This window comes from Amborella trichopoda, chromosome 7 (assembly GCF_054954075.1).
Source record: "Amborella trichopoda isolate Santa Cruz 75 chromosome 7, AtrichopodaSantaCruz75HAP2 v2.0, whole genome shotgun sequence".
Classification (NCBI taxonomy): domain Eukaryota; kingdom Viridiplantae; phylum Streptophyta; class Magnoliopsida; order Amborellales; family Amborellaceae; genus Amborella; species Amborella trichopoda.
Window position 1 is genome coordinate 18,660,922 of NC_142342.1, and position 18,195 is coordinate 18,679,116.

At 38.4% G+C, this 18,195-nt stretch overlaps 1 protein-coding gene across 10 annotated transcripts in view; it reads right to left on the reverse strand.

Annotated features, from left to right (window-relative positions):
- The window catches only part of LOC18441126 (acyl-CoA-binding domain-containing protein 6), a 29,346-nt gene extending 11,601 nt beyond the window's left edge, over nucleotides 1-17,745 (reverse strand). Inside the window, exons 1-14 of one of the 10 annotated variants that reach the window (XR_016059828.1) lie at nucleotides 17,578-17,745; nucleotides 9,080-9,197; nucleotides 8,465-8,589; nucleotides 8,211-8,288; nucleotides 7,989-8,108; nucleotides 7,776-7,842; nucleotides 5,444-5,505; nucleotides 4,953-5,092; nucleotides 4,701-4,827; nucleotides 3,807-3,924; nucleotides 3,267-3,381; nucleotides 3,023-3,111; nucleotides 2,090-2,173; nucleotides 521-678 (exon numbers count right to left, since the gene is read on the reverse strand). Coding sequence is in view for 6 of the 10 variants with exons in the window: in XM_088872740.1 (XP_088728866.1) it covers nucleotides 658-678; nucleotides 2,090-2,173; nucleotides 3,023-3,111; nucleotides 3,267-3,381; nucleotides 4,701-4,827; nucleotides 4,953-5,092; nucleotides 5,444-5,505; nucleotides 7,776-7,842; nucleotides 7,989-8,108; nucleotides 8,211-8,288; nucleotides 8,465-8,581 (1,020 nt within the window). In the remaining 4 variants the exon portion in view is untranslated. Of the gene's footprint in view, nucleotides 1-520; nucleotides 679-2,089; nucleotides 2,174-3,018; nucleotides 3,112-3,266; nucleotides 3,382-3,806; nucleotides 3,925-4,700; nucleotides 4,828-4,952; nucleotides 5,093-5,443; nucleotides 5,506-5,781; nucleotides 5,867-7,775; nucleotides 7,843-7,988; nucleotides 8,109-8,210; nucleotides 8,289-8,464; nucleotides 8,590-9,079; nucleotides 9,198-17,577 lie in introns of those variants that run through there. The other 9 variants (XR_016059829.1, XR_016059827.1, XM_088872742.1 and 6 more) reach the window with 9 other exon arrangements.
- Nucleotides 17,746-18,195: the final 450 nt, after the last annotated feature.

The window sequence follows — 18,195 nt, forward strand, 5'->3', positions numbered from 1 at the left end:
AAACACCTCAAGGACCTCCGTCTTTATAATGTAGTTGCATAACTGAATGCCCTGGAGAGACCTCTAGGATATAGATTAGCTTGACTCCATGGATGTTAAAGACTCGAAAACCAGGGCAGTGTAGAAGAAGCTTCATGGATGTTAAAGACTTGAAAAAGCAGGGGCCGTGTCTTGGGAAGAAGCTTCATAAGGATGGTCTCTCCCTAATTCCTGATAACGCTTCCATAAGAAATGGACAACTATGATTTTGTTGCGCCAAAGAGATGTTGAGTCGTATGCCTTACAGTTTATTGCACATGCTATTTCTAAGAATTTCCATTGCCTTGTAAAGAGGACTCAACCATTTTTCTGTATAAACGAAAGATATTACCACTCGAAATGTAATTTATTCTGTTCTAATCAATACACATGCTACTATTTTTCAGTATGTATGCCATGAATGTAAACATGCCCCTTCATAAATAGAAAGAGAAGTAGATAGATACAGTTAGATAACTGGAAACCATTTTTCAACACTGACCATCTAGGGTGCAGCATTGAGCTGTGTCCCTAGCCGCACAACGCTTGCATTCTCTCCAATAACACCATTTTGTCAGTTTCGGCCACTCTCATTTCACTTGGTGCTGCTATGGCTAATCACTTTTGCTTTCTTTTCCTCTAGCTACTGTGATGTTTCATCTGCTTTACCAAGTTTTCACCATCGAACTTGCAATTAATGTTTTTGACTAAATATTCAATTTTCATTGGGAAATAAAAAGCAATTAATGTAGCAGCAGCAAACGAAACGAGAACAGCCGAAATTGACAAAATGGGATTGTGGGAGAGAATGCAAGCATTGTGCGGCTAGGAGAAACAGCTCAGTGCTGCACCCTAGATGGTCAACATCAATGTTTAAAAATGGTCAGTTATCTAACTGTATCTATTTCTCTTTCCATTTATGAAGGAGCACGCACACACACATTCATGGCATATATACAGAAAAACCTCTAGTTTCATTGGACATGCTAAAAGAGATAATGTTGGAGGGAGCTTTTACTATTGAAGGCATTTTTACCATTCTCCTATATATTGGATATTTATAAAATGCACGAGCCATTAACCAGTTAGCAGGCATACAAACACAAATCTGATATGTATATGCATTATGCAGTACAAAAATATATAAATGGTACGTTTATCAATGTGTACATAACACAAATGATATCCTAAATTTGAAGCTCATAGCATATATATCATCATCGTCATCAAAACATTTTCCCAACTAATTGAGGTCGGCTACACTATCCTAGTTTGCCATTCTGCTCTATTAAGGGTCAGGCCCTCAGTGAGGCCATAAGGCCCCATATCTTTTCTCACTACTTCCAACCATGTCCTTTTGGACCTATCCCTTGCCCATTCTGAGCCTTCCACTTGAACTAACTCGCACCTCCTAACAAGTGTTGTACTGAGTCTGCACCACACACGGCCAGCCTACCTAATTATACTCTCTCTCATCTTATCACCAATTGGTGCCACACCTAAATTTTCTTGAATGTATTAATTTTGAATTCTATCCCCTCTTGTCTTGCCACTCATCCATCTCAACATCCTCATCTCCGCTACATTCATTCTATGGGTATATTGTTTTTTGACGCCCAAGATTCTGCCCGTAGAGCAAAGTTGGTCTCACATCTATCCTATAGAACTTGCCCTTCAGCTTCATTGGTATGCGGCGATCACATAAAATTCTGGTTGCACATCTCCACTTCGCCCACCCAGCTCTAATTCTACGTGTGACATCTTCCCCAATCTCTCCATTTTCCTGGATTATCAACCCAAGATATTGAAAGTGTGCTCCTTTTTTGTATTTTCTGGCCGTCAATCTTAACTACTTCCTCGTCTCGACCCTATTATTACTAAACTTGCATTCCATATACTCTGTTTTAGTTCGGCTAATTTTAAAACTTTTAAATAAAAATATATATATAAAAAGCTTTTATCAGATAAATACTTCAAGGATGAAAACTTGAAAAACTTTAGCTGCCCACAATAAAGTGAACAGATATATAAGTGAGCTTAAGTTCGGAATAAAGTGCATTCTGCTTTGTACCTCATTGTTATACATTCCATTGTAGCCCCCAAATGCAACAAGGAGTTTCTCACCATGTATGGTGGCTGAGGTAAGGCTGAGACCCTGAAATTCATATGGTGCAACAAAATCATGACATTGCATGAACATTATTTCAAAAACCAAATGAAAAATTAGTGATATACAAAAATAGGACACCATACCATGTCAAATAAACAGTACATAAATGAAATGTGGGCAATTGGTTAGTGTCCATCTTGACGAGAGACTATTACCTTAAACCTAGAGGATAAGCAGGACAAAACAATTTACAACTTAGTTTAAAAATCTTATAAACTAAGTTTAAAAATCTTATAACATATAGAAACCAGATTATTGTTATCGTATGCCATTGGAATATAATCTCCACCCTATATTTCTGTTTCATTTTCAAAACACTCATCTTACTGTAGCAAGTTAGTTCACAATTATCATTCTAACTGTATGACATTGCAATTAAAATTCAATTCCTACATTTCAGTTCAAATTTGAATGTATGCATGTTTTGATTTTTAATTGCAAGATAATCACCGTTCCTTCAAAATGCAGCAAAATCTGTTACATGTTACCCCATAACATAATCATTATTAGCAAGATGTTCATTATAGGCCAAAAAATTAAGGTATAGAAAGAAAAAAAATAAGATAAGAATTATCTGATGTGACTTAAAATCGGACATGTTGTGCCTGAAAAGCCAATTTTTTTGTTGGCATTTCTCAAAAAAAAAAGAAGTTGATGTTACTAGTGTAAATTTACCAATGTATCATCAGGATGCATGCTTGAAATTGAAATATATAACTATTTAATTTCATGCAATATAACCAGACATCTCAATTGATGCCCATCTCTCAATTTATTATAAGTAGCTACTTCAACAACTCCAATATAGAGGGTAGAGAATAGAGCAGTACCAACCTCGCTGGCAATGGGATCACGCTCCTTTACAGTTGCCAACACTGACCAAACAAGTCTTGACATATTTAACACAAGAGTCTCAGATGCACCTGAAAAGTTCAACTGCACAGTTAGTCAACTGAATTTAGTTTGTTTCAGCCAAAACTCCCAAAGACTTCAGAATCCCATAATGATATCATCATGTATAAAAATATCTACAGAATCATATAATTCTTAAGCAGCAATCCACAAGTTAACAGCATACCCTTGTTATTATCCCCTCCACCAGCAATATACCAGTTTTCTCCAATGACAGCACCAGCATGGCCTGCCCTAGCACTGACTACTTCCCCTTGAGTTTGAGGTATAGACCACTCCATCTGTAACATACAGAGATGCTAACGCTAATTAGCTACAACGATCAAAGGATTCCCAAGACAACCACTTAATTAAAGTCATTGAAAAGAGCAAACCGATTCACTAAACTTAAGGAGATCATCATCGTCCTCAGAACCCTTTCCTAACTATTTGGAGTGGGCTACCCGAATCCCGGTTTGCCATGATGCAGCAAAAAATAAAGCAACCACTTATTGGTCTGTGGCAAATTCACTTGGCATAGTGGAAAACAACTAGAGACTAACTAAAATTTTCTATCTCTTCACATAAATTTCATATAAAAGAATGCAGCATCGCCTCTATAGAAATACTGTTCTATAAAATTGCATTAACTAGAAGGTGGAAATAAATGGTATAATAATAGGGGATCAACTGAAAAGCAAAACGAAAAATCAAAGAAAAGTACAACCTGAGAACCTCAACATTGAAGCACCACTTATTTGGTTCAAAAATTTTGTACTGCAATCAACATCATCTGTTCCTTGATTCCACCTCAGATGATATCTCAGAACACTATGTCTTCCCTTCTGCTACGCACGATAATCAATTACAACTAGTGCAATCAAAGACGAAAAAGAAACACATTTGGAAAAAGCAGTTAAACCAGTGGATGCCTTAAGCAAATATTAAACCTTCAGCTCCACAAGGACAGATGTTCAAAGATGAGCGGCAGTATCATGTGCCAATTCCTCCACATAATTTTCCCATTTTTTATTTCATATACAACCCTTAATTACTATGCTCTTTATATTTCTTCCTTCATTCCAAACAAGTAAGTCAAAACTGCCATGGGACTCCTAAAATCCCTCTTCAGTCTCGATTTCTTGCTGCCTCCTACCCTTTCTTTTCCAGGTACAAGCCATAGATTAGAAATGGGCTCTAGGCTAGGTGGCTAGGGTGGCGGACCACCACAACATGACGTCTTGAGCTTCATTCCTACCACAGTGGAGGGGACCCCATCCCCCCCAAAAAAAAAAAAAAAAAGCCATGAGTCCAATGATAAGCGAACTTTGAAACTGCCTAAAAATCCACTCTTTATCATTTCCTCCATTTCTCATTAATCCTTTGCCATCGAGAATCTACAGCACCTATATCAAGCAAATAGGTGCTCCACACAAAATGTGACAGCACTTCGATCACAAACTTCAAGTCCCAGACCATCCAAGCCCAGTATATATCATACAATTGAAGTTTAAGAAATAAATTTACTCCTATTTCAGTGAAATCAATGTTCAATGATGGGATATCAGAAACCATGTATTCCAATAATTTGTAAAGGACAATAGGAAAACTGGAAACTTACAGTCTGCAGATCCAACACATGAAGGTCATTGAAACACGTTGAATGTGAACCACCACCAAAAATCAAAAGGTATCGTTGAGCATGCAGTGCAGCTACATGATCATATCTTGGTGCTGGAGGTGCTCCCCTTGACACGAAAATCACATAAAAAGAAAATACTCAATTAGATAATTTTTCCAATTAAAAAGATGCTGCACTTAAAGAAATCATTATGAACATTGTAAGAGCTGTCCACTAAGGAGAAGTTCTTACAGGGTTTTAACAGCTTCCCATGTCATTGTGTTCACATCAAGAACATGAATATCATTCAAGAGGCGCCTTCTAGGATCTTCCCCACCAAACATGATTAAGCTTGAGCCAAAACGAGTTACAGACTGGCCTCCGCGAGCTATCTGAAACAAACTACACTTATGCTGATATGAACAATTGTATGATGCATCTTACTAATTCAGGAGAATGAGATACTGAATCCCAACTTGTGCACAACAGAAGCCAATATGCAACAGTTGTCATAGACAAAGTTTTGTCAAAAATTTAGAAGTAAATGGACTTGGTTCACGTCAAAGAAGAAAACTGAGCAGATGGTCTGATGCCTATGTGAAGTATCATTTAAAGAGTTTCATTACATTAATCTATTGTCATGGAGAGCACATTTCAAGACTCTGAAACAATAGGCTATGGTTCAAACCTCATCCCAATCCTCACTTCCTAAACAAAACTAGTAATAGGAGGCATGCAATTACCGGAGCTTTTCCATGGGTCTTTATAACAGTCCAGCAGTTGGTCTCCATGTCGAGTGATCGAACTGCAACACTCAACATGTAGCATAAGACAATCATCATATGCAGAAATGCTCGAGTATATCATTAAGTTGATTAACAGAAAGCAACAACTTCTTGTGTTCTGATGCCAAAGAAGAACCTCGATAGTCCACAATAACACAGTAGAACTAGGAATTCACAGCAAATTGTAAATGGGAAAGCAAAAAAATGCCCACAGTCTGCAAATAACAATCAAAATACTACTGAGCTTTAAGAATATTATAACTGCAAGTAGTTATGAGATAACGATTAAAGTATACCAGAGTTTCATGAGTGACATATCATCAATTTCTAGAGAGACTGCAAAGGCTGCAATATGGAGACAATATTCATCCCACCACTCCCTCCCTCCCTCCATCCGTCCAGTAGGGTCTAAACAATTAGAGCAGTAATTTGGTGTATCGTATTCCATGTAACACCAGGTTATCACCCGATTATATCTCATCATCTTTTACCATTCCTGAAAAGTGATCCCTTAAACTTAGCTCATTCAGTCAACATGGCAAATCAGGATATGCCTCAAATTGTTCATCTCATTGTTTATACATCAAACAATAGTGGTTGGAAATGCCTAGGAATCCCAATCGTTTTAAGAATCAGAATCACGGTCGGCTAGAAGATTCCTGTTTTCAGAATCGACAATGGGAATCGTGGGGAGCAAGATTCCTATTTTTTGGGAATCGAGAATTGATCAAAATGGAATCGAGATTTTGCCACATGGAATCAAGATTCTAGCGGCCTTGGAATTGAGATTCCTACCACCTTGAAATTGAACCCCAAGGAATTGAGATTTTGAAATCTTAAGAATCGAGTTTCCAACATACGTGGAGTCTATATTCATACCAGTTTGGAATCGAGATTCCGACATATTTGGAATCGAGTTTCTGACATATGTAGAACCGAGATTCATGCCAGTTTAGAGTTGGGATTCATATTAGTTTAGAATCGAGCTTGATCCCAACTGGGAATCGAGATTTGTAACTCTATGGAGTCGAGTACGAAGCCCCATAGAAACAAGTTTCCTTCAACATTATCTCTCGCTTTATCGACTTAGATCGTATTTAAGCAATTGATATCAAATGTCTCTTATTAGACTTGTAGAAGGGTTCCTCAGATTTGAAGTCAATGTATTGATTATTGAACTTAGGGTCAAGTAGTCCACTAGGGAAATTATCTACAAAAGATACAAATGTTATCCCATGTATATCTAAATTGTGATCTTGACTTCATTATTATAGAGACAAAGTAGGATTTTCTCTATGCCATGGAATTTATTGTATGTGTTGTAGTCACTAATTATACTTTAAAGAAAAAGCAGTCCATCCTAGCACTATTAGAAATGTGATTCGAGCCAGTCTTAGCACAATTACAAGCATTCGAATTGAATGAATATTTCTACTCCAATTACCTTTAAAAAGAATTAACCATTCAGGAAAATGGACATTATGTGTACTTCGAATTGTTTTCTTTATCCTTTATTTTTTTTAGTTTTTTATTATTTTTTTACTTGCATTCATGTTATGTCATTGTGGAAGGGGAGAAATTCAATTTAAACACTACGCACACATATGGATACATTATTGCATGAATTAAAAAATAACACGTGGGTAGAGAGAGATTTTGACATCAAACAGGTATCTTATGGAGGTCAAAGAAAACTTCCATGTTGATTGAATTGCAGTTCCCTATTCCTACGAAGTGAGGTATTTTATGTCATAGATTCTAGATTCAAAACCCTAACAAATCAAGATTCATCACATGTGGAATCAAGAATCAACAGACGTGGAATCAAGATTCAATAAATGTTGGAATCAAAATTCGAAAATTTTGGGACCAAGATTCCACAAATAATGGGATCAAGATTCCTAAAAAGGTATTAAATGAGATTCCTATTTTATGGAATCTAAGACTCCTAACGGTTTTTGTGAAGATGCCTTGTCGGAATCACCAAATCGGGATTCCAAACCGGAATCGCAACCTCGGCAAAGAGATTTGGGTAACTATGCATCAAACCACTCAGGTTTGGAGCTTCCCTTGCTGCTGCATATGCACATATGTTAGAAAGATAGTTTCATATGTTTTCACACAATACAGACTAACGTAGTTAGGATTTCAAAATTGAAGGGAATTTTTAAAAGGTTCATTAATAGTAACATTTTCCTAGATTTTTCACTATAATTCAAAAAGTATATGCAGAAACCACAAGCAGATGATTTGGTAAGGTAAAAACAGAAAAGAATTAGAGGCATTCAACCTGTTACAGTATCAGCCAAGTCCTTCGTATGTCCAGCAACAACTAGAAGTTTGTTTTCCCATCTAATCTGAAAGAATATGACAAAAGTTTGATCGGAGTCAAGCTACCTCCATCACAGAGTTGACAAAGGCTCATTTGAGCAATGAAGGAACCAAAAATTTTAGAACTAGGGTATAAGTAAAATTGCCTGACACTAAAAAAATTTTTACTAACCATACTATGCCCAGATGAAGCGAGTACACACTCACTTGTGACATCATCCTTTGAGCTATCTGGATCTTGATCCAAGACTGGTTTCACCACCGACCATGTCAAAGTTTCAAGATTGAAAACCTGGCATAACTTATCTACTTAACATCCAATATACAAGGCCTTACAAAATTTTGCATCCCACCATAGCAATGGAACATATAAACCTCAATCCCCCCTTCTGACCTGAATATCAGACAGATAACGACCATTGCGACTCCCTCCAATTACATAGAGCTTACCATGAGTGACTTCTGCAGCTTGCTGTAAAATCCCAGAAGAATTTGCTACTTGTAAGAATACAAAATAAATTCTGGAAAAGATAAATAAGTTATTTGGTGTTCTGCTATCTCACATTGACAGCAAGAAACTCAACAATTTCCAATTTTCTTTTCGTAGTTAACTTTCACAACTTGCATTTTTATAGTCTACATTATGACCTTGTAACGAGCTGATGGGCGCAAACCAGCTATAGGGAGTCGAAACCAACTATCATACACAACTTCTGAGATGCAAACTCCACCAGGAGCCACTTTGTGTAATTCTTCAGCTCCCATACCAGAACCTAAAAAGTGCCCCAGAATCAATCAAGAATGTTAAAATGATGAACGGAAAGCAGAAAATGTGAACACATCAGGGAAATTTCTGATGGGGCATGTCAGCAAAGATGATTTTATAAGGCATCCATTCCTACCCACATCCAAACATTCCAAAAGTAAAATCATGAAAAATGGATAAGGTATGTAAAACAGTAACTCATTACAGAGGACACAAACAGTTTTTAACTGGAATCTGAGACCTTTCACCTTGGTTTGACCCTTGGGAAAAAGTTTTTGTTAATTATGTCCACCCTTAAATCAACCATGATAACGATTTTTAGTTATAAAGTCCAAAAACTGAAGAAGGCCATGAAACTGATTTCAGTTATAAATTCCAAAAACTGAAGAATGCCATGAAATTGATATTCCCTAATGGACCTTGAGTTTATGTAAATAATACAAATGGAGAGGTAGCCACAAATAAGAAAATATTGAGAACATATCAGCAGATCATACCAGCAGCCAGAGTAGTTAAGAAAATGAGCAGCAGAAGAGATTAATCAGCTTTCAGATCTTCATAGTCTCCTGATTTGATAATCTTTCAAGGTTCAAAAATTCTGATGCCCCTCTAAAGCTGCAATTAATAGAAATAAATCACCAAAGACTTCTACACATCCCACAAAAATAATGTTATGGAAGATGCAGAGTGAATCTTACAACAAATATTTATACATTCCAAGAAGAGAATACAAGTTACAATTGTCATAGAATGTAAAAGGTGATAAAGTATAAAAAATAAGTGACAATCCACAAAAAGTCCATGAAATTATATATTATATCCCATCCTTAGAAGCCTTGATAGTGAAGACTCCAAAATCGAAGACCAATATAAGTACAGTGCTGTAACATGTGGCATCCATGGGCCCAAGAAGCTATTATTAATTTAGCTTTGTCATCAAGAAAACAAAGAAGAACATAGCAAGAAATAGATCATCTTCGGTTGCTCAAGAGGGTACTCAAATTCATGGTACTGTAAGTTTCCTCACTCTATTGTCCTCCATCCCCCTAGCAATTTCCTCCATCTAACTAATTTTCTATGAAAATGTATTGAAAAATGGCACAGAGTCAACAAGGTAAGTGTGGTGAGGTGATCAGATTTTTATGTCACAGTGAATTTCAATTTCAGAGAGGGAGCCGCTAGCAGGCTCCCCAGTCCATGTGGAAATATAATTATTCCCTATGAATAAAAAATAAGAGCTATAGTCTTATAGTCTACCATAAATACAGGAATATCGAAACATTCAGGAAGAGTAGTTACATCTGCACCCAACTCTCAGAAAAGCTTTTATCCACTTATTCATAAATTTTACGTTGTGGTGCTCCTTGTTAGAGATTAACACAATTACTCTTACAAGTGCCTTACTAAACCTTCAACCATCACACCATGAATCGGTGATCAATGTTGCAGATCTGCCATTCCTATAACAAAGAAATACAACTCCAAAGCAAAGATACATACAACCACTAAAAGTCTCTGAAGAGTTCAAGAGTCAAGACAAAACATAGAAGAAAATAGAAATCAAAAAGATAATCTAATTAGCTCTCAAGTTTCAAGTCTCAATCTCAATTAGACCAGTCATTTAGGAAGTCTCCATGTGCATGTGCATCTCTAGCATCTGAGTGCAAGAAATCATAATCATCAATATGATCCCCAGCGTTCTTTGTCTTCCTCGGTCTCCTCTGAGTCGGCTTGCTCTTCCTCGACCTTTGGAACCGATATGCGGCTGGACCCAACTTTTCTCTTTTGTGTTCTAGTGTTAGGTTGTAGCCGTTGTACTTCTTCTTCAGCCCCTGCGGCTAGCTCGACATCATACCAAGTGAGATCTTCACCATCAAACTCTGCTCGCGAATACATAGTCCACCCACTTGTGCCCTCACCATCAAGTTCATATAATCAAATTATTGATGGAAAAAGTTTGATATCTTCTCGGCCCTTGAAACCCTTGATGTGTTGATGACTCCATGCTCAAACTTCTTCAAAACAACGCCCAAGCTAATCCCAATCGACAACCCGACCAACAAAGAAAGCAATATGCACCCAGGACTAGGCGGCCAAATTAGGTGGGCTGTCCCTAAGCAGCTGCCCAGGGGGCGGAAATATTCCTCGTTGAGGGCATTTTTTGGTCTTTTTTTTTAATCCTAAAAGGGAAAAATCATGGGTTTTAGGTTCATTTGAAACTTAAACCCCATTAGAGCCTATTTTAGAGAGAAAAAAAACCCAAAACACTAGTTTTTGATGATTTTAATAGGATCAAAGGGTTTCTCAAAGTTATGAGAAATTGATCTAAGCATCACCTATTGATATTAGATTTAGTGGACTATCAAACTATGGACTTATGGAGTATGGAGGAGTGTGTGTTATGTGGACTTGTGTGCTACACATTTGATGTACCCTAAATCCCTAACTCTTATGTGTTGTACAGTTGTACTTATACTATTAGACTATAGAGACATTTTTCTTTCTACTGGGCCCCAGGTTCTGGGCACTGGGCGGCCTGGACCCCCCTCTCCCCCCCCCCCCCCCCCCCCGGCCACCTAGGCGCCACCTAGCTTTTTTTGAAACACTGGTCCCATCAAAGCCCATATGTGCCCTTAGGCGAAGCACCCTGGGGCGCATATGCTGCTGCATGTGCGGCGATGCAGTCCCCCATTTGAAAACAATGACAGTGACCCTCCCTAACGGCTAGTGAAGACTTAACAGGCAGTGAAAAGAAGAAAGAAAGAAGAGAGGGGGGGGGGGGGGGTGGAAGACTGTGCGTGTAGATTTAAGATGGATTCCAATACAAGGGGTAGGATGATATCGCTAAACAAGAATAACTGGATCCTCTGGAAGATCTTCTCTATATTGCAAGGACTTATATATGCCCATTGAAGGGGTAGAACACAAGCTAGAGGGCATGACTGATGATGAGTGGAAGAAGCTAGATGGAAAGGCTCTTGGAAATATCTGACAATGGTTGGACGAGAGTCTGTTCCAACATGGGTCGACGGAGACATCCGGCCAAGGAATAAGGCTTTCTTGATGAGAGAGACCGACAGGAATAAGGCTTTCTTGATACGGAAGTTGGTGAACTTGAATTTCAAGGATGGGGGTTCCGTTGTGGAGCACTTGAATGAGGTGTAAAGCATTATTAACCAACTCTCCACGACGAAGTTGTCCCTAGAAGATGAGCTACAAGCTCTATTGTTGCTCGATTCACTACCTAGAGACCTTTGCAGTCTTCGTAAGCAATTCAGCACTTGACGGGATAGTGACCATGAGTCAAGTCATTAGCAGCCTGCTAAATGCGGAGACCAAAGAAAAACCCTTCAAAACATCCAACTCACAAGCTCTTGTCACAAATCGAGGAAGGTCCAATAATAAGGATCAAAACCAATCTAACCAATCTAAAGAGAAAGCTAGATGGAAGTTTAGAAAGGGGGACACATGGTTTAACTGTGACAAGAACGGGCACATCAAGAAGTGTGCTGGAAGCTCAAGAAAGAGCAGAATGAGGGCAATGCTAGGAATGATGGCAGGCAATCCACTGCGGTGACCATAAATGTTGGCGTGATCAAAAACTGTAGGGATGAGCACCTCTGTATTGCATAAGTTCGTGCAACTCTAACTAAGTCGTCAATAACATAGCATCATTTCATGTTACCTTATATAAACAGTATTTTGCTACTTACAGAGCAAGAGACTTTGGCTCTATAAAGATGGGGAACAATGGCTCCTCAAAGATTGTGGACCAGGGGGATGTACACATCAACTGATATTGGGATGAAGCTGTTGCTAAAGGACGTCAGACACGTACTAGATATCCGTCTGAACCTCATCTCAGGAGGGCGTTTAAATGGCAAAGGGTACCACTCAGTATTCAGTAAGGGACACTAGAAGTTGACGAAGGGATGTCTTGTCATGGCAAAGGGCAAGAAGTATTGTCACTCTACAGAACATAGGTGCAAGTCTTCAATGGCAAGTTAATGACACTATGGAAGAACCCTCATTAGACCTGTAGCATAGGCATCTCAGGCATATGAGTGAAAAAAGGAATGCAAGTCTTAGCAAAACAACATATCCTTCCTAGTGTTAAGAATACATCTTTGACCCCACGTGACTATTGTTTGCTAGGCAAACAAGATAGAGTCTCATTCTCCAATAAGAGCTCTAAAGATACGAAAATCCTGGATATGGTGTATTCAAATGTGTGTGGTCTCATGGATGTGAAATCGTTTGGTGGCACATCATACTTCATCACCGTCCTTGATGATGCTTCAAGAAAAGTGTGGGTGTACTTAATGAAATCAAAAGATCAAGTGTTTGATATCTTTCAAAATTTCCATGCTCAAGTAGAAAGGGAGATAGGCAAGTTGTTGAAGTGTCTAAAATCGGACAGTGGAGGGTACACGTCGAATGCTTTTAAAAACTATTGTGCCAAGCATGGCATAAGGCACGAAAAGACAGTGTAATATACCCCCTAGCATATTGGTATAGAGCATGTTATCCACCGCCAAATTATTAAAGTTGTATTTGGGTGAAGCAGTCACCATGCCACCTAATAAATAGATCCCCATCATTTCCTCTAGATGGTGAGATCCCAGAGAGAATTTGGATTGGAAAGGATATCTCTTATTCACACTTGAGGGTGTTTGGGTGTAAGGCGTTGGTGCACGTGCCCAAGGAACAAAGATCCAAGTTGGATGAGAAAGCACTCCTATGCATCTTCTTAGGGGACTCAAAAGAAGAGTTTGGCTATAGGTTATGGGAGCCTGAGAATGGGAAGGTGATCAGGAGCAGGGATGCAGTCTTTCAAGAAGACCTTACCATTGAAGATGTGAAGAAGTCAGAAAAGCCTCAAATCTTCAATGATTCAAACCGGTCATAGTTCCTCCTACCGTGGTACATGAAAACAGGGAAGAAATACAACAAGAAGATGGATCCCGAGAGTATGACATACGAGTTCCGAGTGATGTCGAACAACGGGAGCAGCCTATTCAAGAAGTGTCCCCTACAATTGAACTGAGAAGGTTCTCTAGGGGACATAAACCCTCTACTAGATACCCCGCATCCGAGCATGTCCTATACAATAAAGGGGGTGAAGCTACCAAGAAGCTCAAGCCGATGAACACAAAGAGGAGCGGGTTAAAGCTATGCTAGAGGAGATAGAATCCGTGCATAAGAACAACACCTATGACTTGGTAAAATTACCTAAAGGCAAGGAGGCATTGAAGAACAAGCGGGGTATTCAAGCTAAAGAATGAAGAAACGAGCTCACAACCAAGGTACAAGGCCATGTTGGTTTTGAAAGGTTTTGAGCAGAGAAAGGGCATCGACTTTGATGAAATTTTTTATCCCGTGATGAGAATGTCATCAATTCGTGTCGTGTTAGGCATGCCTACAAGCTTGAATCTAGAGATTGAGCAGCTAGATATCAAGACTGCCTTTTTCCAAGGTGATTTGGAGGAAGAGATATATATGGAGCAGCCAAAACATTCAAGGACATAGGGAAGGAGCACATGGTTTATAAGCTAACGAAGAGCCTATATGGGTTGAAACAAGCCCCAAGGTAGTGATACAAGAAGTTTGATTCCTTCATGGGAATCATGGGTACAAGAGGACAACCTCAGACCACTGTGTGTTCGTCAAGTTCTCTGACAGTGACATCATCATCCTTGTATGTTGATGACATGCTAATTGTCGGTCAAGACATTAGCAAGATTGACAGGTGAAAGGAAGAGTTGGGTAATGCCTTTGCCATGGACTTAAGACCTGCTCAACTGATCTTGGGCATGAAGATCTCTCGTGATAGGAAGGCCGGAAGGCTATGGCTGTCACAAAACAGGTACATTGAAAAAGTGCTCGAAAGGTTCAATATGAGAAACGCGAAATATGTCGGTTCGCGACATGGTAGCCATTTCAAGTTAAGTGCCAAGCAGAGCCCTTAAAATGAGAATGAGAAACAAGAAATACAAAAAGTGCCCTACACGTCGGTCGTAAGAAGTTTGATGTACACCATGGTATGCACGAAGCCATATATCGCATACGCAGTCCGTATAGTAAGCAAATTTATCGCTAATCCTAGTAAGGAACACTAGGCAGCAATCAAGGGGATTTTCAGATATCTCAAAGGAACATCCAAAGGGTATTTCTGCTTTGGGAGAGGTAAAACTGTGTTACAAGGGTACACAGATGCAGACATGGCTAAAGATACATACTCCAGGAAGTCAATCTCTAGATACTTGTTGACTTTTGCAGGGGAGCTGTTTCATGTCAGTCTAAGTAGCAGAAGTGTGTGGCCCTGTCGATGATAGAGGTGAATACCTCCCAGTCACAGAAGCCGGTAAGGAGATGTTGTGGATGAAGAGATTGGAGAGGACGAAGAGATTCCTCCAAGAGCTAGCTTGAAATAAGACATGCATGTTGTCCATTGTAACAGTTAAAGCATATTCACTTGAGCAAAAATGCTAGCTTCCATTCAAGGGCAAAATGATGTGCGTTGTCATTAGCTTCAGGAGCTCCTAGAGAAGAAACTGTTGCAGCTAGAGAAAATATATCCCAACAGGAATACATCGAATATAATGACGAAGATCTTAGCCAGACACAAAGACGAGTTGTGCAAAAGCATGGCTAGCATGGGTGCCATCTGAGCACTAGGTTAATCTGTGGAGAACCTCCCTCATGGGACAGGAGGGGGAGATTGTAGGGAGAGTCCCATCCCATGTGGAAGGGGACCTCTGTGGTATTCCCCAATTGATGGGGGCTCTTTATGGTATAAAACTGAATGAATTGGAGGGCAAGTCATTGGGTGGTATAAAACCCCAATGTGAAAGATATTAGGGTGTCTAGGTTTTGTGAGTGGCGTGTGCCTCGTCAACCTCTTTTGTATGAAAATATAGAGGGAAGAGAAAGAAAGAAAGAATGAGAGTTCTGTGCAAGGAGATACAGATCATCTTAGATAGAGGACCCTGAGAGAGAGATAACCCTAGACTGAGAAGAAGCCTCTTGGAGAAGAAAGAACCCAAGGAAAACATAGAGAGAGAAAAGCATCTAGAAGAAGTCAAGGAAACTTGTAACCCATGAGAGAGCTTGCCTCTTAGAAGAAAATTGCACTCCGTTATTTTATTAGTGGATTTTTATCTATTTCTCTAGCGAATGTAGCCTAAAAAGGTGAACCACATAAATCTCGACCTCATTGAATTATTTATTTTTCCCACTCATACACATGCACAGTATTTGGTGTTTATGTCCCATAAAATCTGGGTTCCTCTACGCACATCCACATTTTTTTGCGAGAGGGCTCGAACGGGTGAGCCCAACAATCATCACACAAGCGGCACGAAGAAATAATGATAGTACAAAGCTAAAGAGGAGTAGTCGCATAAGTGGGAAGGACTTCCTATGGCAAGAAAAATCATTACTAACTCCTTGCTTGCCAACAAGTCTAGCTCTAAATTCACGTCTTGCATCGTATGATGGAACACGCATATCATACTATCATTTACAGTACAATTTTGCTTCATCACATCTACAAATATATGTGTTATTATTATTTCAATACATAATTTTAAGTAAACATCTTATATACACAGTGACAATAACAACAGCTATATAATATTAGTTAGATTATTTATAAATTTTAAATATAATTAGAACAGTTCATTATAACTACAATGATCACCTCTGTACCTTAATATGCTATATCACAATTTATGCATTATAATAAAGCATCCCACAAATAATTTACTCATTTCACTAAAGAAATGTTGATTATTCAATTTCATTTTGCTAAATAAATATATACTATTCATTCACATTGCATAAAAATAGAGAATAATTATATTTTCTCATTTTCCATATTATTGTCTCATAATATTTCTATCAATATCACATTGTCCATAACATTTTAATGAGACATGAGAAGCAAGTCGATCTTACTCATGCATGAGTGTGTGTGTGTGTATTCAGTACAAAGTATTAGTCACAGTTGGTGGATCCCACATATAGAGCAGCCCATTGCCTTGCGTTCATAAGGATCTTCCACTGATTGAATCTTTGTTAAAATCCATCTTAACCATATTTTCCTTTAAAAAAACCACTGTTCTCAACTGATAAGGATGGCTCCTATGAGGGGCTTGTATGAATCATGAAATGCATATAAAAAAAAAGAACACTAGGAAACAAAATAAAAGATATGCATTAAATGTTTTTGTATCAATGGTTGAAACTTTGAATAAATAGCATTTCTTAGAGAATTGCTTTTCTTTCTTTCTTTCTTTTTTTTTTCTTTTTTTTGTGGGTGGGGGAGGGGGTGTTTTGGGGGGATGGCGGGTGTGTCCGTGGTAGTGTGATTTAATTCTCCACCTGGAAACCTCTGATCTAATTGCAAATAAAGAATAGAAAGGCTAATTTTAAAATTGATCTCAGATATATATATATATATATATATATATATATATATATATTGAGAGAGAGAGAAAAAAAAACACAGTGATCTCGGAATTTGGCATACAAGGCCTGATAGGCAATGATTCTATCTCAATGACGTCTTAATAGCTCAAACATCTAGCTGTAAGTTGCCAGTGTGCATCCTTAGCGTCACTTAACATATGCATGTGAAAGTCATGAAAAAATTCTAACGAAAAAGAAACAACTTTGACCAGCAAGGAATCATTTTATTCACTGGCATCTTCAAGCATACCAGTTATACCTTAATAAAAGAGAAACAGAAAATCAGAAATGTGCAGATCAGATGGGTTTTATAAACTGCTCAAATGGATGGATCCATCAGAACAAACAACTATGAGAAGATCCAGAATAGGAATTCAACTCTAAAATCAAGCAAAACTGGAAATCACAGAGAATGTGGTGCGAGAAGAGGAATGGCAACTCCTGGTTTTCCGCTTTAAAGAATTTGGCATTAAGAAAAACAGCATATATTGGAAAGAAAGTGAAATGTGCAGTAGATACACACCGGGATTACTTGGTCACCGTCATCAAATTTGCAAAGAGATAGGTCAACTGGAGCCCTCTCTCTCTCTGGATTTCAACTGAAACCCTTTCTCTCTATGGAATTGAAAGCTCCTGAATTTCACTCAATGAATTTCACTCGCTCCCTAGAAATTAAGGAGGTTGGTGATTTGGAGATCCGTAAAACCTCCCTGCCTCTTATTAAGAATGAACATGTCGTGGGACTTCCCCCAAATCTAAGTTCCGACTTGGAAAAATTGCATTCCTATCAATATTTAAATGTGGTAATTACATACTTGTACAAATTTATGGACCACATGGTAATTTCTCTGTTGGAAATTGATGCGGAGGTTCATTTATTTCTTTGCAATTTTGTCTAACCACATTTATTATTTTCAATTTCGTCTGATCACTTTTTATTTTATTTTTAAAACTTTTGGAAATGTAAGGATGAATCATTGGCCACCATATACTTTTGTATTTTTTTTAAAAAAGTATATAGTATGTTGTTGGAGACATCGGACGGAAATTTGACTAAAAAACCGACTACAAAGGCCCCAATTTATGTCCTATGTGATCCACCTGACTACAAAAGTATATGTCCTTGTGGTCGACCCTATTA